Consider the following 22,567-nt stretch of genomic DNA (forward strand, 5'->3'; position numbering starts at 1 on the left):
AATATGTGTAAAGAACTTCGAACAATACCCGGTGTCCACTAAGAGGCTTCAGTGTTAGCTATTATTTCCATCTCTACCGGATATTGTAGTCACATTTCATTTCCTTGGTGTTTTCTGATAGGGGGAGCTAGTTTATGAAGTTACCATGTAAGGCCAAAATTTCACGGTTTAGCATTTCATGGTTTAGTGATAGCTTTGTACTGGACTTCACTATAATGGGTTCCACCTAACAAGTACGGAATAAATATGTAAGGAATTATACTGGAGAACCAGGGGACCTTTGCTCCTGTAAAGCTTCAGAGTGAGTAAGGAACTTAAAATCAGCTGGTTCCAGAAAGGTGATGTATGTTCCAGCTTGCAGGAGTTTAGTTAATTGAATGAAATTCCTATCTGAGTTTCTGGCTTATTTTATTTATTTATTTTTACTGTTCAAAGCTCCCACCCCTATCTCTTTTCCTTTTTGTTTAAGGAGAAGGTGTGGCTGACTTGCTTTTCCCCTGTTGGCAATGAATGAAACCCTTCGCTGCACTCCTTGAGCTGCTTATGGTTTCAGGTTTTTCTCTGTCACTGTCTCTGGTTGATTCCCACCCTATTGATTTACTCCCTGCTTTGCTCCCTAAGGAGGTCGGGTCCACCTCAGCCGGCCCTGCTGGCCTCTGGTCACATCCTCTTGGCCCCGTCCTTTGGTTTGTCACGCTTGCCTTGAGTGAACAGCTGTACCAGGTACTTTATACGGAGCGTTGTCTTTACGCTTGGCCACTTCATTCATTCTTCATTCAAGTTTTCATTGACTTGGACCCAGAGAGTGTAAGGTGATCAGGATTAAGAAAGATAGGGGGCCCCTGGAAGGGAATGATGGGGTGAGAGTGGGGTGTGGCGACAGAGTTGGGGGGAGGGACGGCCTTTAAAGCTGACACTGAAGCCAAGACTCTGGGGTGAAAGGCCCGTGCAGATCTGGGGAGAGTGTCGTGGCCAGAGGGAACAGCAGGCACGAGGTCCCAGAAGCACAGAGCCCTTGACTCGTCCCAGGAACCCGCAGGAAGAAGGCCAGTGCGACGGGCTGGGTGAGGGCGGCGGCGCAGGCAGGAGTCTAGATTTGATTCTGGGGGCCCGGGGGACGCAGGCAGAGGATTTTAAGCAGGGCTGCAATAACCAATTTGTGCTTTTAGAGAGCATTCCTTTCAGTTTTGTGTGGGAACTGCATGGGGGAGGGGACAGTGGCGAGGATAGGGAGCTGAGAGCAGAGGTGGGAGAGGAGGGTATTTCGACATCCACCTGTGGCTCAGGCGGAGGTGGCAGAGGAGGTTTGAGAACTGACAGATTTGGGGTGTCCCGCATGTATTTTGACGGTATCACTGATGGAGCCTTTGTTGGTGGATTGACTGGATGTGGTGAGAGAATGGTTTCCGGTTTGAGCAATTGGCCAGAAGGCGGTTTTAGTACTAAGAAGGTAAGTTTGGGCAAAAGGTTAGTCTTAGGAGGAGGGTGTAGGATTAGGGGGCATTCTAGTTAAAAACGCTGAGTAAAGGTCACAAACTGACCCAGAGTTTTGTATGTGCCTTATGCATATCAGTGTAGGATAGAAGGCCTTTTTGTAAATGGTGTTTGGGCAACTGGTAGCTACCTGGGAGGGAAATACACACACACACACACACACACACACACACACACACACACACATATCCAGTTTATGAAAAAAATTTTTTAATGGAACAGTGAGAATAGTAGAAGAAAACGTGGAGAATTATTTTATGATCTCAGAGTGGTGCAGGCATTTCTGAGTATGTCAAAATCCAGAAGCCATAAAAATAAGGATTGATAAACTCAGCTACTTAAAAATAAAACTTTTGCTATCAAAAAGTACCAAAACTGGGACTTCTCTGGTGGCGCAGTGGTTAAGAATCCTCCTGCCAATGCAGGGGATACGGGTTCCATCCCTGATCGGGGAAGATCCCACATGCTGCGGAGCAGCTAAGCCCGTGCACCACAACTGCTGAGCCTGCGCTCTAGAGCCCGTGAGCCACAACTACTGAAGCCCGCGCACCTTGAGCCCATGCTCCGCAGCAAGAGAAGCCACCGCAGTGATATTACCATAACCAATGTCAAAAGATTGACATCACGTTGGAGAAAATAATAACATCACAAAGGACTGCTTTCTTCAACACATAAAGAACTTCCATAAGTCAGAAAAGCCCAACCTGGAAGAAAAACGGGTGAAGGAAATGAAACAGTTCATGGAAGAGGAAGTGCAAACAGCTCTTAAATCTGAAGAGGTGTTTGGCCTCACTAATGATAGACTAGAACAAGCAGGACCCCAACCACAGTTGTCACACTGTTTCTCGTCTCCCTGACAGTGATGGAAACATTTGATAATTTCTTGGTGAAGGGGTAAATAGGAACCCTCGTGCACTGGTGGTGGGTAGGGTCATTTGGTAAAACTTGGCAGTAGCTGGCAAAATAAAGAAATGTACATACCCTTTATCCTACGGAAATTCTTTGAAGATATGCATATATGAAATGTTCTGTGTACCTGGTGAACTTTTAAAGATTGGAAACAACCAGAATGTCCATGACTAGGGGGCTGGGGATGTTATGGTGCAGCCATATCACGGAGCACATTGCACGGCTGTTAAAGGTAATGCAGCTTGATACGTGCTGATATGGACTGACCTTTAAGATATGAGATACCAGTCGAGAAAAGCAAGGTGCAGAACGCGTTAGGAGCCCCAGTTTGTATAAAAAATAACGTATGCACAGGATATTTTTAACTTTTTATTTTGAAATAATTATAGACTCACAGGAAATTGCAAAAGTCGTATATAGAATCCCATGAACCCTTCATCAGCTTCCCCCAATGGCGCCATCTTACCTAACTGTAGTGCAATAGCAATGTCAGGAAACTGACATTCACATGATACCGTTAACCAGACTACAGACCTAACTCAGTTTTACATTCACTCGTGTGTGTATGTGCGCGCGCGCGCCTGTGTGTGTGTGTGTGTGTGTGTGTGTATCTATGCAGTTTTATCCTATGTATAGATTCATGTAACTACCATTACAATCAAGATACAGCTTGGTTCACACAGTGTCTTTGTCAGGACACATAACAGATCAGTAACAATGGTATTGATTGATTGCCTTCACAGGACAAATGGGTGGTTGAATGACAGGGTTGGGAAGGCGACATTCCTTTTCACTGTCATAATATTTAAACTCCTGCTCTCTGAACAGTGTGTGATGTCTGGACGCCCAAGTAGAACTACCAGGTAGAGGGTATCTAGCAAGCTCTGCCAGGGGACAGACGTGGGGAGTTGTCGGACCCTAGATGAGTGTATTTAACATCTGGGCAGAGCAGGAGGTCCCTGAGGGGAGAGGGTGCCTGGGGGAAGGGGGTCTGATGATGCCCCAGGGCCCTCACGTTTAGAGGTCAGCTGGAGATGAAGCCCCTGTTTTGAGGAGATAGTGGACACCTGTCATGTGCTGCTGAGTTTGAAGAAGGAAAGTGATTGTTGGATTAACTTTATCAAATACTTTCTCACTTGAAAATTGAGGCCAGATTTTGTTGACTGGATCTGAAAATAAGATGGTATCTAAAGCCTTTATCGTTTTCTTTTAAAATGAGATGGGGGGGTGGGGAGGCTTTATTTCACAGGTAAAACTAATTTATGGTGGAAAAAAAATCAGAACAGTGATTCCTGGGCTGGGGGTAGGGCAAGGATTGGCTAGAGAAGGGGCCTGAGGGAACTTTCTGGAGTGACAGTGATGGTGTGTCTCACCACCGGGGTCTGGGTTACATGAGTGTATCGTTTGTTAAAAGTTGCCTTAAATTGTGTGCATTTTACCTTAAAAAACTGTAAATAAATGTGGAGCCCCAGGTAATGATATGTATGCTGAAGTGTTTAGTGGTAAATTATAATTGATGTCTGCTACTCAGCTTGCAGTTTACCAAAATTGGGGTGGTAGATGGACAGAAGTGTAGGCAGATGTAATAAATATAGCAAAATATTAATTGTAGGATATAGGTAGTATAGAGATATATGTTGTTCATTGTAAAAAAAAAATTGTGTGTAAAATTCTTCATAATAAAATTTAGGGGGAAAATCTACAGAACATGAAATGCCCTGCCATATTATATTTAGACATCACCTGATGTTATGTCCTCAAATCTTTAAACATTTAAAGGAGGCATGGTATTTCATGCTGTTAAGAATCTGCGTCTTATTTTCTCTTAATCACTTGCTTGAGTTGTCATCTCTCTTCCACCTGCCCTTTGTCCTTAAGAGGGCAAGGTTCAAGGTTTTTCGTGCACTTTCTGGGGAAATAGCTCTAAGGCTCTTAACTTGGCGGATTATCATTACCCCGGAGTTCCTTCTGAGCCAACAGATTTACTTTTTGAGTGAACCTCAAACTAATTCCCCACCCCACCAGACAGGGGTTGGGAGACATGTGTCCCTCACGGAAGAAGAGGGAATGCTTCTTGTCTTTGGCTTCACTTCTTTTCTCCCAGTCCCTCTGGCCTGACCGCCCTGGACCCCCAAGTGCAGCTCTGGGTGCCTTGGAGTTCTAAGGTTCTGACTCTGTTTTAAGTAAAATGGAAGAAAAGGGCTGGGTGACCTGGTAAGTTATCTTTCTAAGGAAGGGCTCAGAAGCTATGTAGACTTCTTCTTTTTTTTTTTTTTTAATATTCTTTTTTTTTTTACACCCCACATTTGTTTATTTATTTATTTTTGGCTGCGTTGGGTCTTCGTTTCTGTGCGAGGGCTTTCTCTAGTTGTGGCAAGCGGGGGCCACTCTTCATCGCGGTGTGCGGGCCTCTCACTATTGCGTCCTCTGTTGTTGCGGAGCACAGGCTCCAGACGTGCAGGCTCAGTAGTTGTGGCTCATGGGCCCAGTTGCTCCGCGGCATGTGGGATCTTCCCAGACCAGGGCTCGAACCCGTGTCCCCTGCATTAGCAGGCAGATTCTCAATCACTGCACCACCAGGGAGGCCCTGTAGACTTCTTTTAATACTTTATTTCTTTTCCCAGAGATCATTTGTTTACAAGGTTAAAAAAAAAAAGTTTTAAAGGTTTGCAGTGAAAAGACACTGTCCCACCCCCTTCCCTGAAACCCTGGGTTTCTCTCACTGCTGTAGCTTTCTGTGATCCCATCTGGAGCTATTTTGTGTATACACAAACAAATATGAACATATACCCCTTCCCTCTTCTAAAATAACAGAACAGGGTCTTACTGTGGACACTTGGCACTTTGCCTTTTTTTCCATCCAGCACAATTTATTCAACCATTTCCTTTTTGACAGGCATTGAGTTAATTTCCCATCTTTTTTCTCTTAGAAATAGTGCCTCTTTAAAGAACCTTGTAAATATTCATACATATGAATTAAACAATTTTTTATTATGGAAATGGCCAGACATGTTCAAGTAGAAGAATGAACCCCCACATACCCTCCCCTCATCCAGCTGGAGCAGTGTCCCATGTTTTTGCTACTCTTGTTTCATGCTCACCCATTTACCCCCCTTTAAGCTAGACTATCTTAAAAACAAATTCCAGAAACAATGCTGTTTTACTTCAGTATAATGGGCTTTTTAAACTTTTAATTCTGGATAATTTCAAACATACTATTTTAAGGCAAATACCAGGTACACATGTAAATAGTAATACTTCAGTAAAGTAACCAACTTTTAGATACAAGATCAAAATATTTAGAACTGACAAATATTTAAAAGACAAAAAGCAAAAGCTACAAACTTCTAGTTATCAGATAAACAAGTGCTAGGGATATCATGTACAATGTGATAAATATGATTAACACTGCTGTATGATATATATGAAAGTTGTTGAGAGAGTAGATGAGTTCTCATCACAAGGGAAAAAATTCTTTTTTCTATTTCTTTAATTTTGTATTTATATGAGATGATGGATGTTCACTAAACCTATTATGGTCATCATTTCATGATGTATGTAAGTGAAATCATTATGTTTTACACCTTAAGCTTATACAGTGCTATATTTCAATGATAATCTCAATAAAACTGGAAGGAGAAAAAATAAAAGGCAAAAAGTATTAGCACCAGGTATGAGCCTCCAGGGTGTTCCAGCCTCCCTCCCCACTCTACACTTTGAAAAAAGGTAGACTTAAAAATAAAACTTGCTTACAAATGGTAAGCAATAATGAAACGAAAACATTTCAGCTCCGTACTTGAAACATGGGTGCCATTTCCCTGTCACGTGGGTCCAAATACATGGTTTATGTGACACGATGTCCTCTCAGCAGTCCTCATCCAGGGGTGACTGTGTGGACCCCCCAGCCCCTCCCCACCCCCGCCAAGGGGCATTTAACAATGTCTGGAGACACTAGTTTGTCACAACTGAGGGGAGGAGGTGCTCTACCTCCTCTATTGGCATCCAGTGGGTAGAGACCAGGATGCTGTCAGCATCCTGCAGTGCACGGGACAGCCCTCCGTACTGGAGAACTATTTGGCCAGAATGGCTGAGGTTGAGAAACCCTAGTTTAGGACATTGGGAGATGATGTTTTATCTGAAATCTCTTCTCTGTGGTTCTCCCATTGCTTTCTGAGAACTGCTTAATGAACGTCGACTAGTCAGGTTAAATACTCACAGTGTTGACATTTGCCAGTGTTACATCGAAGGTAAACCCTTACCTTCCAGAAAATTCCAATTAAAGTAACTTAACTTAGATCCTTATTCTATCAGTTGTACGAAGAAGGATTGTTTCAAAAAACACAGATAAGGTTTAGACTGTGCTCACAAGGAAGTCAAAACCCCTCAGAGGCAAGTGGACGTGAAACCATTTTGCTTCTGGAAAGCTTCCAGAAGCAAAACAAGGCCAGGACTGTTCTCGTGGCTGCTTCCGTGTACGTAGAGACAGTCTGGGAACAAAACCTGTCGTCGAAGGAAGGAAGGTGAAATGGGGAGAGAGAGATGACTTTAGCGTGGGGATTGTTCGGGAGGGGCCTACAGCGTCTGCGCGGCTGTTAAGTGGAGAGAGCAGAGTGTGGAAGCCCTCTGCTCGCGGCGCATGAGACGGTGGGGACCACAGACACAACTCAGGTGGTGTCCTCGGCGTCCAGGACCCTAGTCAAGGCGGTGGAGATGGACGTGTCCACAGCTAATCGTGTGACAAGACCTAGATTATGGGTGTTTTAACTGGGGTCCAGGAGCCCCGTGCCTTGTGTAATTTCTTGCCTGTTTCTTTCCAGATTTCTCCTTTAGAAAGTGGATGTGTGGGATAACATGTCCAGTGTGTCCGAGGAGAGAAGAAAAAGACAGCAGGACATTAAGGAAGGACTGCAGTTTATACAGTAAGGGCTCATTGCGTGCCTCATGTTCTCGTCATGGAGTAGTAACTCCTTTTGGTGTGGCTCTGCACGTAGCAGGGATTAGGAAACCTTTAGTTATGTTTCAGAAGTCCTGTTCTTTTGGGTTAGAAATTAGATATTTTTGTTCCAGCAGTATTTTCTGCTCTTGGACATTGATTTCTTTGTGTTCGGAACTGGATCTTGCTGTCGCTGATTTTTAGGGCTGAAATCCTGAAGTATCCTCTAAAATGTTAGACTGAGGAATTTGAACCTAATCTCATAAGAACAGTTCTGATGAGTGAAAATCAACATCTGTCAGCACACAGGGCTTTTGTGATCACACTGTTTCTGTTAAGAAGCTCGGTCTCTAACTGGCCTTCATGAAGCACGTCAGTGACAGGACCACAGCCCGGGTGGCCATGTCCAGGCAGAAAGGCCTCTTTGTCCCTCCTGGGAAGGGGACATTCTTACCCTCTGTTCTATAGTAAATTGAAACAAATAGTACTAGTGGTTCTATGCTATTTTAAAACTTTTTCGGCATTTGAAGAATTAGGCTGTCATTAATTAGGAGTAGATTTGCAGGGAAAATGTTATACTTACTCAAGAAAATACAAAGGAATAGTTGTAGATTTTTTTTTCCATGACTACAGTTATATGTGAATAATGGTCATAAAGGAGAAGTAGGTCTTTAAAATGTGCTTTGAACCAGTGGTGAGCTCATGAGAACCTCAGTTTTTTTGTTTGTTTGTTTGTTTTGTGGTACGCGGGCCTCTCACTGTTGTGGCCTCTCCCGTTGTGGAGCACAGTCTCTGGACGCGCAGGCTCAGCGGCCACGGCTCACGGGCCCAGCCACTCCACGGCATGTGGGATCTTCCCGGACCGGGGCACGAACCCATGTCCCCTGCATCGGCAGGCGGACTCTCAACCACTGCGCCACCAGGGAAGCCCGAGAACCTCAGTTTTAAGATGACTCCTGGGTGAACAAATCTTGATAAGAACCTGATCATCAGAATTGATTTGTTTCTTCTTCTTAGGTCACCGCTGTCGTATCCAGGAACACAGGAACAGTATGCGGTAAGGACTCAGGGAAGGTCTGCTTGAGAACTCCACAAGTAGCCTGTGAACTGCCACATGTAGCCTGGGTTGGCAAACCCAGATGTGGCCCCCTGTCTGTTTCATAAATAAAGTTTTATTGGAACACAGCCACGCCCATTTGTCAATGTGTTATCTGTGGCTGCTTTCACGACATGGTGGTTGAGACAGAGACCTTATGGCTCACAAAGCCTCAAATCCCTACTATCTGGGCATTTACAGAAAAAGTTTGCTGACCCGTGTGTATATAAGACAACGTTGTTTTTTTCCGGCGTACTTGGACAATTGTCCATTTTTTCTTTTCTCTATTAGTGTAGTTTTGAATTAATTTCTTTTGAGCCCCTTGATAATTACATTTAGCCTTTCATTTCATCGAAAATGAGGGGGACAGAATATGCTGAGAAGGAGAGTGCAGAGTATCTTCTGTTCTTCCTTAGAAGAGAAGTTGTAACAGAAGTAAAGAGGTGACTGGATAATTAGGGGAAAGAGCTAGAGAGGAATCTAGTTAGTTGGAGAGAAAGCCCAGCTGACTGGGTCTTGGACCAAAGGCCCTCAGTTCTGCAGACTGTTAGTTCCCCTGTGGCTTTGCATCTCTGTGGGTTTTGGTGCTACTGAATGTCACTTCTTTCTCTCTGCCTCCCTCCCTCCCTCTCCGTTCATTTCAGTCTCTCCCTTCCTTCCTTCCTTTTCTCCAAACAGACGTAGAACTGTAAAGTATGAGGACTAGCAATCACATGGAGCAATCCTTTCATTTTACAAACGTGCAGTTGGGGTCCAGGGAGGTGAAACGGCCTGTCTCTCAAGTCACCTCAGCTGTTAAAGGTTGATCTGGACAGTTTTCTTTATTACTTTTATCAGCTTAGACGTGAATTCGTAAAATGAGACAAAGAGCTGAATAGGACTTTGATAGGAAAGGACTTTTAAAATCTTAAAGCAATGATAGAAGTCCTGAAGGAGACTTAAGAACATCTGCCCCTACCAGAAGAGTGTGTATACTTACACAGTAAGAAAAAGGTTTGCCATCCCCTCCGCATAAATCAGTAAATGACCGGAACATTTACAAAAGAAGAAACACAAATGGTCCATAAAACTGTGGAGAAGTTCAACCTCGCTGGTAATCAGATACGCAAGTAAAAAAGGTTACCGTTTTCCACCTAGAAATGTGTAGATTTTATGTGTGCACGCTCACGCACGTGTGCACACGTGTTGGTGGAGGTGCTCTGAAGCAAGCCTCTGTAAGTATTCATTGTTGTTGCCTTTTTGGAAGACAATTTAGAAATACTAGTCAGAAGCCTTCAAATGCTCGTTCCACTTGTAGGAATTTAACCCAGGCACAGAGTTGGCAATGTCAGCAAGTGCTTTTGCAGCACTTCTCTTAATAATGAGACATTGAATTTTTTTCTTGGAAAAAGCAAGCAAGACGAAACACTAGCTGAAATAGCAGTGACTTGGCCTGGATTTGATCATTTCTTACAACAGTGCTTCTTGCTCTGTCAAATTATTTCCTCTGAAGTTTTAGATACAAAAATTAAAATTTTCTTACACCCTGACTTGTGCCTTTAAGGGTTTCAAGCGGTAACTTTCTTTTTTTTAGGTATATTTACGTGCTCTTGTGAGAAATCTTTTTAACGAAGGAAATGATGTTTATCGGGAACGTGATTGGAACAACTCTATGAGCCAATATTCAGAAGCTTTGAGTATAGCTGATTATGCAAAGTCTGAAGAAATTTTAATCCCTAAAGAAATCATTGAAAAACTATATATAAATCGTATTGCTTGCTATTCTAATATGGTGAGTTGTTTTTGTTTTTTTGGGTTTTTTTTTTGCGGTACGCGGGCGTCTCACTGTTGTGGCCTCTCCCGTTGCGGAGCACAGGCTCCGGACGCGCAGTCTCAGCGGCCATGGCTCACGGGCCCAGCCACTCCGTGGCCTGTGGGATCTTCCCGGACTAGGGCACGAACCCGTGTCCCCTGCATCGGCAGGTGGACTCTCAACCACTGTGCCACCAGGGAAGCCCGAGTTGTGATTTTTAAAGCAATGTTTCTAGAGAGAAAAAAGGTTTTCAATAACATAGTATACTAGCGAAAGTCAGTTTCCTAATTTCAGTTTATAAGAAAGATGTATTAAGTGCTTTTAGAGTGGCCTTAAGCTTTGAAAAATCAGCTTTGGCCAAATGCTTAGGGATTTAAAAATAATTTGTTTCTTAGATACTGGTCCTTGGAGATTCCCTTTTGAGTATGGCTTTTGGTGGGGGGGTGTCTGCTCATAAAAACATCAGCCTAGGAAGATACAGGTGTTACAGATGGGTACAGGGTACCCATCAGGTATCTCTGCTGACAGTTTGCTTCTTAGTCAAGATTCTCTTAGGAGCTTTTTTTTTTATAACACAAAACAGTAGTTAGCCTTCAAAAGAATTAACACAAGCTCTTCACATGTCTGAACTTAGAAAGCAATATTTTGATGTGCTTATAATTTTCACTATAGACATTCAGTAAAATTTAACCATGAATTTAAGAAAAGTATCCATGTTGTCACCTAGTTCTTTGCTAACGAGCATTCATTGATGATTTGTTTTCTATAGTATATTCCTCCTCAACTAGCTGCTTGGGAGTTACATTTCCATTTAACATTTTAATGAGCTCCAAAAACGGTAGCTACAACTGGGAGGAAAATAGGACAGGCGAGTGACACGTGGGGGCCTCAGCCATACTTGGAAAGTTTTATTTCTTGAAGATCTGGGGTATTTTATGGCCAGATGTCTGGGTGGTGGGTACATGGGTAGCCACGATATTCTTTCTACTTTTGTGTATTTGAAATTTCATAATGAAAATAATTTTTCAAAAGACAAATAATACCACTAAGTTTCAATTTAAAGGAAAAGTCTGAATTTGTTTCCATTTGCAAGGAGACATCATCACAAGACGTGAACTGTTTGATTGCTAACTTTATTTGGTCTTCCTCACCAGGGTTTCCATGATAAAGTATTAGAAGACTGTGATACAGTCCTCAGTTTAAATGCCAGTAACTGCAAAGCTCTCTATCGGAAATCTAAGGCTCTAAGTGATTTAGGAAGGTACAAAGAGGCTTATGACGCTGTGGCAAAGTGCTCCTTGGCAGTGCCTCAGGTATGGAATTTATGTTTTAGTTCATTCATTTACATCATAACCATTTTATTGATTCTATGTAGAGAAATGGCCTTAAAAAGTTACATCTTCCAGCCAGCCACCCACCTGCTGCAGTTGGGAATAATTGCCCATAAAACAAGTGTCTTGACAGAGTATAAGTTAGAACTGTTTTGCCTCTTTGTCTTTACAGTTAGTAAATATAGCCCTCCACTAATCGTATATTCTCACTTTTTTCAGGATGAACATGTAATAAAACTAACTCAAGAACTAGCTCAGAAATTGGGATTTAAAATAAGAAAAGCATATGTGAGAACTGAGGTAAGGTGGAGTTCTCTCCATAAGGTATTTGTTTTGTTTTGTAGCTTGGAGTCAGTTCTGGTTTTAAATTAGCTTCTTAATTTTCTTTCAGCTCTCACTAAAAACAGTTCCTGGGGATGGGGCTACAAAGGTAAGGTTATTACTCTTGTAAGAATCGTAATTAAAAAAAAAAAAGAAGAAAAGATAGAAGCATTAGTAGTTTTGTTTCTAATATTTTTGGTTTGTGTCTATTTTGAGACCTTTTTATTCCTCAAACACAGAAGTGGCCAGAGCTTCCTGCCCTAGAAAAAGAAAACAAACAACTCAAGTAATATCTGTTACTCTCCATCAGCATTTCCTGAAGGCCAATGGAGCATTTTACAGGATTTTAATAGATGTTAGGTTTTATTAGAAAAAGTGGGTCAGGGCCACATACTAATTTTAGGAGTCATTGGGTTAAACATAATTAACAAGTTGTTCTTTAAAGGTAAGTCTTCTTAGAGCTGTGACGATGCCACTGTGAGTTGGGGAGAGAGTGGTGGCTAGACTAGTCCCTCTGGAACTAGAAGGCTCCTGACCATCCTTTGAGAAATACTGGGCCGCAAGAAGCAAGTGCCAGTAGGCCAGCACCGCTTAACGCCATGTATTACAAAGGTTTACATGTTTTGTTTATTTCTGTCTTAATTGGAAGGAGGTCAAATGTGAGAACCTGCATTGCTCTCCTAGAGTGAGTTTTATAGCTTGCTTTATGGTTTAGAGTCCTGAAAATACTATGATCTATTATTTGGTTTAATTTCTAGGCTTTGAACTGTTCTGTGGAAGATATTGAGCCAGGTACGTTTTCACACACATCCTCTTCATCTGAAAAGTGCCAGCCTCAGACGTTATGTACATTATAGTGTTGTCAAATAAGATTGCTGTGTGGTTATTAGTATTAAAACAAGAGTAACTTCAGAAACCCCCTCTGTGCCTCTGGATGTGCCAGTGAGTGAGTGACAGTACTGGATGTCAGTGAGCAGTCGTTCGATACCCGCTGTGGCTTCACCACCCTCTAGTAGCTCCATCCAAAAGGGGCCTAGGAGTTTTGAGAAAGAAGGAGAAGTTTTCACAAGTCAATATATCTATTCCTGTGCAAAACAAATTATTTTTAGGATTACTTGTACTCTTTTATTTGAATTGCTTTCACTGTTGTATCTATTTATTTTTATAATTGCTTTCGTATTTTCACCTAGCTCTTCATTTTTTCTGTTGTTGTCTATTAACACTAGTATTACATAGATACACTGAAAATAAGTGAGTACATGTCCATCCACGTTACAGATTTATTAGCTCCGAGGCAAGAAGCTGTTCCTGTTGTTTCTATACCTGCATCCAGTTTTTCTCACCAAGTTGGAAATGAGCTGGCCTCAGTTCCCATTATGCCCTTAACTTCTGTTTTGCCACTGCAAGTGGAAGAGAGTTCTCTGCCATCGACAGTGTTGGCAAATGGAGGAAAGATCCCCTTCAGTATGCCGGAAGCGTTTTTAGATGATGGAGATATGGTCCTTGGAGATGAAATAGATGACCTTCTTGATTCTGCACCTGAAACTAATGAAACTGTTATGGTAAATTTCAGTGTGATTCCTTTCTTCTGAAGGCAGGCTTTTTTTTTTTTTTTTAATCTTAGTAGTATAACCTGCTAGATATTTTTAGTATTGACTATAGAGTAAGCTTTGGGTTTCTTGGAAATTACTTTTGTCGTTTTCCAGTGGTAACTGGCTAATTTGGTCATTTCTTTAAATAAAAAAGGGAAGCATGCTAGGAATCACATATTATGGAAACGGTAAATTTAACTTTCTGACAAAGAATAGGCATTTGACATGTAAGGCAAAATGAATTCATGGATTAAGGACTTCTCATTCCTTAAGGATAATTCTCCTGTAACCATGTATCATAAAGCAAGTGTCAGCAGACTTTGGTCCACAGGCCTGATCTGGCCCGCTGCCTCTTTTATATGGCCCACGGAATAAGAATGGCTTTTAGATTTTTACATGGTTGAAATAAAAAATAATAATATTTGAAGACCCTTGAAAATATTTCATGACACTGTAGTAACAGAGTTGACTAGTTGTAACAGAGACTATGTAGTCCACAAAGCCTACAATATTAATATCCAGCCCTTTATAGAAAAGTTCACTGACTCCTGCCATGAAGTATATTAAAATAGTGGCAGCAGTAGGATGATGATGGGGCGGGGAAACTCAGAGCTGGTTTCCAGGGTGGGTGAAACCAGCGATGTCCCTGTGGAGCTGACAGAGAGGAGATGTAAAAGGCAGACAGATGAGGGGTTGGTTCCTACCACTTTGATCTTGGGCAGGTTATTTCACCTTTCAGTCCCTCTGTTTTCTCATCTGTACCGTGGCAGCCCTAGTAGGATACATCTCAGAGGGTTAGGAGGATTAAATAGATGGTATATGATTTATCATAGTATAAGGCACATGGAAGCTCTCCAAAAATCCTCGCTCTGTGGGGGAGGGGCAAGGTAGTGTTCCGTTTGTTCTTGTGAGGTGTACATTCACATCTCCAGAAAGATGGTCCCCACTTTTCCAGGCTGCTCCAGCTCCCTTCTCTTCAGCACCCTTCCTTCCACTCCAGCCCCACACACATCCTCACAGTTCCTCTTTGATGAAGCCAGCTCTCACGTAGGGAATCCTATGGAAGTTTTGAAAATGAACCATGAACGTCTTATTTGGATTACAGCAATATTAGACATCACATATCCATCCTTTTTAAAAAGTAGGCTTGAGAAGAAATCAGCTCTGTAGCTTGGATTCTGCCACTGAGTCTTGATATTGATTTCAACTTTGTTATGTAACAAAATCACCCAGTGAAGTAATTTGTTTTTATATGCTGATATTAAAAGCAGTTTGGCCCGCTTGGAACTGAGTTTCATGGACTTTAATCCGGTCTTGTTTCCTCTCCAGCCATCAGCCTTAGTCAGAGGCCCCCTCCCAACAGCCAGCGTCGCTCCGAGCATCCCCTTCTCAGCGTCTCTTTTGGGCGCCTTGCCCATCGGTGCGAGGTACGCGCCTGCACCCTCCTTCTCGGAGCTGTATCCGCCTTTGACTTCATCCTTAGAAGATTTCTGTTCTTCTCTAAATTCATTTTCAATGAGCGAATCCAAACGAGGTAAGACTCCAGCCACTTATATAAACAGTTACAGTTCATTTTTTAAAAAAGACAATTTGGTTTGACTGTTAACTAACTCCAGATAGTTGGTACTTGAATTATTTTTATTGTAGCTGAAAATACATTGTAGTTCTAAAATCTAAACCCTCCTGTTTTAAATTCACCTGGACTTAACTGTGCCATTGTGGAGATCAAGAATCAAAGCCCTGAGAGTAGGAATGTATGTGGCACTGGTTTTTTTATAGGATAGTTTGTTAAGCTGGGTGTCTATTGTTTTGGGGGGGAAATGACTTTTAATGTGTTCTCTAAAAAAGGGATACCCCATCTAAAGGGTCTTGAAGACAGGTTATCCTTTTAAATTCTGAACTAGGCCAATACTTAGTTAAGACTAATTTAAAATCAGTGTTTAAAATGATAATAGGTCCATCTATTTTATTTTAGGCTTCATCCATTGAGCTCAGCAAAGTATGCCTGGTGCCTTAGTTTTGCAAGGGATTGCTGAGGTTTTGGCCTGACTCCTGTTTCTGTAATCCTAGGCTTAATATATACTTTAAACAATAACAATAAAAAATCTTCATATTTTTGTGAGGCTTTGTTATGGTTAAAGGGATAAAAATCAAAATAATTGATTTAAAGATTGACAACTGAAGAAACTAAAATTTGTGGGACACAGAAGGGCAGAGAGAAGGTAACTGAGTGGTAGACTAAGAAAAAGAAAGTAATTGAACTTTATTGATTTTCTTAATGTTATGATGAATTCCTGCTTCATATTTTCAAAAGGAGAGGCTCCTTTCCCATTTTGAATACGAATTATTTTCTTAGTCTTTTTAACAGTCCCACTTGGTAGGCCCTGCCTTAGCTTATGTCTCTGAAAATCACTTTTTATCTAAATTTGTTTGTCTAAGGGTTATTTATGCCCTTGGTTTCTAGAGGAGAGGAAAGACTCCATAGCCCTCTTTGGTGTCAGTCATGAGCAAGAAACCTTCTTGGAATTGGGATGGGAAAATAACGTGGGAAGCCACAGTTAGCTACTAAGCCCTGATGTTCTTATTACATGATTAGAATGAAAAGGTCTGTTGAAGTTTTTTTATTATTTTAGATCTGTCCACCTCAACTTCTAGAGAGGGAACACCGCTTAACAACAGTAATTCTTCCCTTTTACTTGTAAGTGCCACTTCCTCTTTTGTAAATACGTCGCTTAAATTGCAAATAGGTCTTTTACTTAAGTAACTGAGTTATTTGAATGAACGTGACCAATCTCCCTGAAGTTCTGTGTGTGCTGTGGGAAAGAGTGCTAAAATAAGACTCTTCTGGAACATCCAGTAATAAATGCTTTGTGTTTAAGGCTGGATCTGTCATAGCAAATTAATCACAATCGTAGGCAGTGTAAGAGGCTTTAGCACAGCTTGAACGACAAGGAAATACAAAATCAGGGCGTGAAAAACGTGTTGGCTGATGAAGCAGAACAACTACCCGTCACTTATAACAACTCATGGAGCATCCAAAAAAGTGGGGGAGGGGCCTAGAGACCCAAAAGAGAGGAAAATGTAGAAGGAAATGGTTTTTAAATAGAAACGCAGTAAGGACAGAATAGTCCCAACTTCAGTCTGTGCAGAATGTCTTATTTTTCAGATGCATCTGTTTCCTTCTTTAGTGATAGTGCAATATTTGTTGGCTGTTTTTTGTTTTTTTTGTTTTTTGTTTTTTGTTTTCTTAATTCTTCTTGCAGATGAATGGACCAGGCAGTTTGTTTACTTCTGAGAGTTTCCTGGGAATGTCAAGTCACCCTAGGAATGACTTCGGAAACTTTTTTGGAAGTGCAGTAACTAAACCACCTTCTTCAGTGACCCCAAGACATCCCCTTGAAGGAACCCATGAACTGAGACAAGCTTGCCAGATCTGTTTCGTAAAATCAGGTCAGGACCAAACAAAGGAGCAGACAGGATTAAAGCAGTCAGTAACCTGAGAGTTCTTAGGAATTTGTAGATACCTGTGGAAACACCAGCCCTTGTGATTCTTCAATCTCTGAGTTCTTTCTAAAGAAGCAGCAGTTATTGATTAGGGACCTTTGGAGTCTAATAGGATAGGCCGCTGCTCTCCTTTGATAAAATTTTATGTATAGAATCATATGGAGTAGAATATTTACCTGACCATAATGTTTGTGAAAATTAAAGTACTTTCTGTTGGATTATTTCATATCTTTACCCCTAAGTCAAGTGATACGAACACAATTTATTCTAAACCCGACCCAAGTTAATTTTCTTTCTTAGTTGCTTTTTTAAATGGTTCTTTACCTTTAAAAGCCATCAAAACTCCTATGCTAATAGTTAAATAAGGGTTATGTTTTGGGAAGACTGGTGTTTTGTCCTGATCTTTGTTTTGTCTGACAAACAGCACGAAAGGCAAAAGTTACTTCCATAGCTTGTTTACATTTGGGGGTTATGAAGATGGGATTTTTAAATGGGCATTTAATAATCATAATCCATCTGCTCACATCTGCTTATAAATGTGCCTGTAAAATGAAATGATACTTTTTGTGCATATGAGCAATCCTTTTTACATCTTTTTCAGGCCCTAAGTTAATGGATTTCACTTACCATGCTAATATAGATCATAAATGTAAGAAAGATATTTTAATTGGTAGGATAAAGAATGTTGAAGATAAATCATGGAAAAAAATACGTCCAAGACCAACAAAAACAAATTACGAAGGACCTTATTACATATGTAAAGGTATATGCTATAATTACTTAATTGGCGTACATCGCCCAAGCGGGAAATGATTTGCTACATTTGTTATAATGGTTCCAGTATTACTGTAATTAAAAGTGTTTTAGATAGTTAACAGAAAGTTCCTTGGATTGAGACATTAGTATTTTTTATATCATTTTCACCTTTGTTTTTAACTTGCTGTCTTGTGGGTGTTTTATAGTTATTTATGGAAATGGGGATTTCCCCAGGTTTTAAACAGAAAACTGTCTCAAACTTTGGGTTGTCTGACATGGTCTTAGTTCAGAACACTGAACTAAGGCTTTGAAAATGTTGCTCTTTTAAGTTGTTTTTGAGAGAACTTAGTATTTTCATTTTTATCAGACCACTTCACCTGAACGAGCTTTGAATGTACCTAAATGACTTTTGAAACTTAGGTGGCGTACATCCGGGTATCAAGGCTTTTTTTTTTCCCTGTCTGAAATAAAAATAATATAGAATTGTGTTGCTGGTTTTTTGGTTTCTTTTTTAAGAGTTAATACCATCCCTACATTGTAATATGCGTATCATGGTTTGAAGCTATCCATGAATTGTTATAAAAATTCAAGTGATGCCCTAAGCGTGTTGTTTTTAAAAAAAAAAAAAAAAACTTTTCTGATATTTTGTTGTTGTTGTCATAAATTCATTCATTTATTTATTTATTTTTGGCTGCGTTGGGTCTTTGTTGCTGCGTGTGGGCCTTCTCTAGTTGCGGCGAGCGGGGGCTACTCTTTGTTGAGGTGCGCGGGCTTCTCTCATTGCGATAGCTCCTCTTGTTGCAGAACACGGGCTCTAGGTGCGCGGGCTTCAGTAGTTGTGGCACGTGGGCTTCAGTAGTTGTGGCTCGTGGGCTCTAGAGCGCAGGCTTAGTAGTTGTGGCACACGGGCTTAGTTGCTCCGCGGCATGTGGGATCTTCCCGGACCAGGGATGGAAACTGTGTCCCCTGCGTTGGCAGGCGGATTCTTGCTTTTTGTTTTTTTGGGTTTTTCTGTGGTACGCGGGCCTCTCACTGTTGTGGCCTCTCCCGTTGGGGAGCACAGGCTCCGGACGCACAGGCTCAACGGCCATGGCTCACGGGCCCAGCCACTCCGTGGCACGTGGGATCTTCCCGGACCGGGGCACGAACCCGCGTCCCCTGCATCGGCAGGCGGACTCTCAACCACTGCGCCACCAGGGAAGCCCTGGCAGGCGGATTCTTAACCACTGCTCCACCAGGGAAGTCTCCCTAAGCGTGTTTAATATTCATTGGCTTTGAAAAAACAACGGTCTGCATTTTAAATGTCTTTTAATTCCCTGTCTTTCTAGATGTTGCTGCCGAGGAGGAATGTAGATATTTGGGCCACTGCACATTCGCTTATTGCCAGGAAGAGATAGATGTCTGGACGCTAGAGCGAAAGGGAGCATTCAGCAGGGAGGCTTTCTTTGGTGGCAACGGAAAGATCAACCTTAGCGTGTTCAAACTGCTCCAAGAGCATCTTGGAGAATTTATATTCCTTTGTGAGGTACTTTATCCATACCTTACTTTCTGCCGTGAAATTGGTGGTAGCTTCCTACCCGCAAGCCCAGAAGTATCAAGTACTTAGCTCTGGTCCTGCCATATGATAAAGCATCTGCTCAGCAATGGTAGCCACTGCTATTATCCAAAAGAATACTGTTAAGACTTCGTACTTACTGAGTGTTATTTGGTGTAAGCATTGTAATGTATAGGTATGTACATCATAAGCATGGCACGGAAGTTCTATCTCATATTATGTTTTCATGATAATTCTTCTTCTCTGTTTCAGAAATGTTTTGATCATAAGCCTAGAATGATAAGTAAAAGAAACAAAGATAATTCTACTTCTTGTTCTCATCCGGTTACAAAGCATGAGTTTGAAGACAATAAGTATGTTGGTAGTTTCTAATTTTTATAGTGACAACACAGAGTCTTTTTAGATCTAAATAAAACCGGAGTAGTATCCGCTCAGGCATTCCCCCTCTCCTTTTGTTGTTGTTTTGAAAGATGGTGACTATTTTTAAATGGCTGATAGGTTTTGCTGAGAATTTTTAAATGAATTATTTAATTGGAATTTAATACAGAAAAGCAATACTGATTTATAGCTTCTCATGACATGGATTTAGGTATTTTATAGCCTAACATATAATTATCCCCTCCCCTCCCCAGTAAAACAATTGCATACAGTGATTTATTTTTTCTGATAAAGATTTAACATGTATTTTCAGTCTAGAACTTTACATTTTATATGTGTATGTACATTTCTTTTAAAGCTATGGCAGAACAATAGTAAAGTGTCACTCCCTTTTCCTCTTAGGTGCCTTGTCCACATTTTGCGAGAGACAACAGTAAAATACTCCAAAATACGTTCTTTTCATGGTCAATGTCAGCTTGATTTATGCCGACATGAGGTTCGATATGGCTGTTTAAGGGAAGACGAGTGCTTTTATGCACACAGTCTTGTAGAATTGAAAGTCTGGATATTGCAAAATGAAACAAGTAGGTTTGTGTGTGATTGAGAAATGTCTCCCCAAGAGCGTCAGGGTTTATGAAGTGGTATTGGAGACCCTTCTCCAACAACTTGGTGTGGCAACACTGTTGATTTTATCCTGAGCTTTAAACCATGTAGTCACTTCATCTTTAGAGTGGCCTGTTTTGAGTGTGGTCTTGTATAAGTAATTGCTGATACAAGTTCATGTATGAAGTACGGAATTGTGAGGAAGAAAGATTCCTCGGAAGACACCAAGAGCTATATTTGTAAATATTCCATTTTGAAGGAATAATGTGATGTTCATTCTTGGCAACAGATTATGCCAGGTGGGGTTAGTTAAAGAATCGAGTCTGACTGTGCCTAGATTGGTGGCCCGTTATTGTGTAGAGGACCTAAAAAAAGGCTTCTGCGTTTCCCAGGTATCTCGCATGATGCTATTGCCCAGGAATCTAAACGATATTGGCAAAATTTGGAAGCAAACGTACCTGGAGCTCAGGTATTTTTTCCTGTGTACTTTCTGCATTTGGGATCCTTTCTGGAACGGCCTAATTGATGTTAGTTGTCGGCAGATGCAGTTAAAACTTATATACAGTCCAGTTACTTTCTTAAAGTTTATTGAGTTGATTAATTTTTTTAAAATTTAGTTATTTATTTATTTATCTTTGGCTGCATTGGGTCTTCGTTGCTGCGCGCGGGCTTTCTCAAGTTGCGGCGAGCGGGGGGCTACTCTTCGTTGCAGTACACGGGCTTCTCATCGCAGTGGCTTCTCTTGTTGCAGAGCACGGACTGTAGGCGCACGGGCTCAGTAGTTGTGGCATGTGGGCTCAGTAGTTGTGACTCGCGGGCTCTAGAGCACAGGCTCAGTAGTTGTGGCGCATGGGCTTAGTTGCTCCGTGGCATGTGGGATCTTCCTGGACCAGGGCTCGAACCTGTGTCCCCTGCATTGGCAGTCGGATTCTTAACCACTGTGCCATCAGGGAAGCCCCAGTTGAGTAATTCTTAATGTGAAAAAAAAATTCTGAATTTTAGTTGATCATATAAAAGAAGAAAAGGCATCCCATAATACCCACCAAGCATGTAGGATAGGGAATTCCCCGGAGGTCCAGTGGTTAGGACTCTGTGCTTCCACTGCAGGGGGCACGGTTTCGATCCCTGGTTGGGGAACTAAGATCCTGCAGGCCGAGTGGCATGGCCAATAAAAGACCGTAGGATACAGTTTTCTTATTCAGCTTAATTGGCGAAACAGTTGGGGTCTCTCGCTGTGGGGATCCTTGGAATAAGGAAGGTGGATTGTGTTTGTAGTTTTGCTTACCGCCCAGCCAAACTGCTTTACCCAACTACCCTCCTTCCCCTCCCTGCCAAAAATCCTAGTCATTAACTCCAAAGCTGACTTTCATAAATTGAGGTTTGGCATCTGTAATCTGCTTTTATCATATTCTCTTGCATTTGGGTGGAGAACTGGAGATTTTAGGTATCAGATCATATATATATAGTGGTCAAATCATCAAACCAGACAAAAACGGAAATTGTATGCTATTATGAAAAAAAATGCATGGTGATTGTGTTCTTAGAAAACTGGTTTTCTGTTAAATTAAAACTAATCTTTTAATTATTTAAGGTACTTGGCAATCAAATAATACCTGGATCCCTTAACATGAAGATAAAATTTGTATGTGCTCAGTGTCTGAGAAATGGTCAAGTCATTGAACCAGACAAAAACAGAAAATATTGTAGTGCAAAAGCAAGGCATTCGTAAGTAGTGTGTGTGTGGAAATAGTGCCTGATCCTAATGATCTGTTTCATGGGTGTAAAATCATGCATATAAGAAAAAAGATTAAGACTTTGAAGAGAGCAAAGGAAAGTAGACAATTTAGGAATAATTGCAAAGCAAAAGGGAAGAGATTTTTAGAATTTAGTAGCTAAGAATTCTGCACACAGTTCAAGTGTTTTGCCTGTATTTCATCATTTCCGTGTTTAGGATTCGTAGGGAATGTTTGTTTATAATTATCGACAGGAAATGAAATGACAGAATCATAAGGCATTCCTTTTAGAAGGGTTGAGGAAAAAAATCTCTGGTCCTTTAGGTACAAACTTTGTACCTGCCCCTTTATATTATGCCTTTGCCAGTGTGTTTTTGTTTTTTCTGAACTCCATTTTTCTTAGGTGGACCAAAGATCGTCGTGCGATGAGAGTGATGTCTATTGAACGTAAGAAGTGGATGAACATCCGTCCTCTCCCCACAAAGAAACAAATGCCTTTACAGTTTGATGTACATACGTAATTTTTAAGCCACTTTTTTTTTTATTAGGCATTTCAAATCATTAGAAAGT

At 41.3% G+C, this 22,567-nt stretch overlaps 1 protein-coding gene across 2 annotated transcripts in view; it reads left to right on the forward strand.

Moving 5' to 3' along the window:
- Window positions 1-959: 959 nt before the first annotated feature.
- ZC3H7A (zinc finger CCCH-type containing 7A) overlaps window positions 960-22,567 on the forward strand; it is a 29,471-nt gene continuing 7,863 nt past the window's right edge. Inside the window, exons 1-19 of one of the 2 annotated variants that reach the window (XM_024744368.1) lie at window positions 960-1,450; window positions 7,221-7,322; window positions 8,354-8,393; window positions 10,006-10,203; window positions 11,379-11,537; window positions 11,775-11,855; window positions 11,947-11,985; window positions 12,635-12,668; window positions 13,155-13,438; window positions 14,798-15,002; window positions 16,102-16,166; window positions 16,732-16,918; window positions 17,574-17,735; window positions 19,057-19,253; window positions 19,536-19,636; window positions 20,064-20,245; window positions 20,657-20,733; window positions 21,856-21,989; window positions 22,401-22,444. In XM_024744368.1, the coding sequence (XP_024600136.1) occupies window positions 7,255-7,322; window positions 8,354-8,393; window positions 10,006-10,203; window positions 11,379-11,537; window positions 11,775-11,855; window positions 11,947-11,985; window positions 12,635-12,668; window positions 13,155-13,438; window positions 14,798-15,002; window positions 16,102-16,166; window positions 16,732-16,918; window positions 17,574-17,735; window positions 19,057-19,253; window positions 19,536-19,636; window positions 20,064-20,245; window positions 20,657-20,733; window positions 21,856-21,989; window positions 22,401-22,444 (2,257 nt within the window). In that variant the 5' untranslated portion in view covers window positions 960-1,450; window positions 7,221-7,254. Of the gene's footprint in view, window positions 1,451-7,220; window positions 7,323-8,353; window positions 8,394-10,005; window positions 10,204-11,378; window positions 11,538-11,774; window positions 11,856-11,946; window positions 11,986-12,634; window positions 12,669-13,154; window positions 13,439-14,797; window positions 15,003-16,101; window positions 16,167-16,731; window positions 16,919-17,573; window positions 17,736-19,056; window positions 19,254-19,535; window positions 19,637-20,063; window positions 20,246-20,656; window positions 20,734-21,855; window positions 21,990-22,400; window positions 22,507-22,567 lie in introns of both variants that reach the window. The other variant, XM_024744367.1, reaches the window with a different exon arrangement.

This window comes from Neophocaena asiaeorientalis, unplaced genomic scaffold (assembly GCF_003031525.2).
Source record: "Neophocaena asiaeorientalis asiaeorientalis breed wild unplaced genomic scaffold, Neophocaena_asiaeorientalis_V1.1 scaffold91, whole genome shotgun sequence".
Lineage (NCBI taxonomy): Eukaryota > Metazoa > Chordata > Mammalia > Artiodactyla > Phocoenidae > Neophocaena > Neophocaena asiaeorientalis.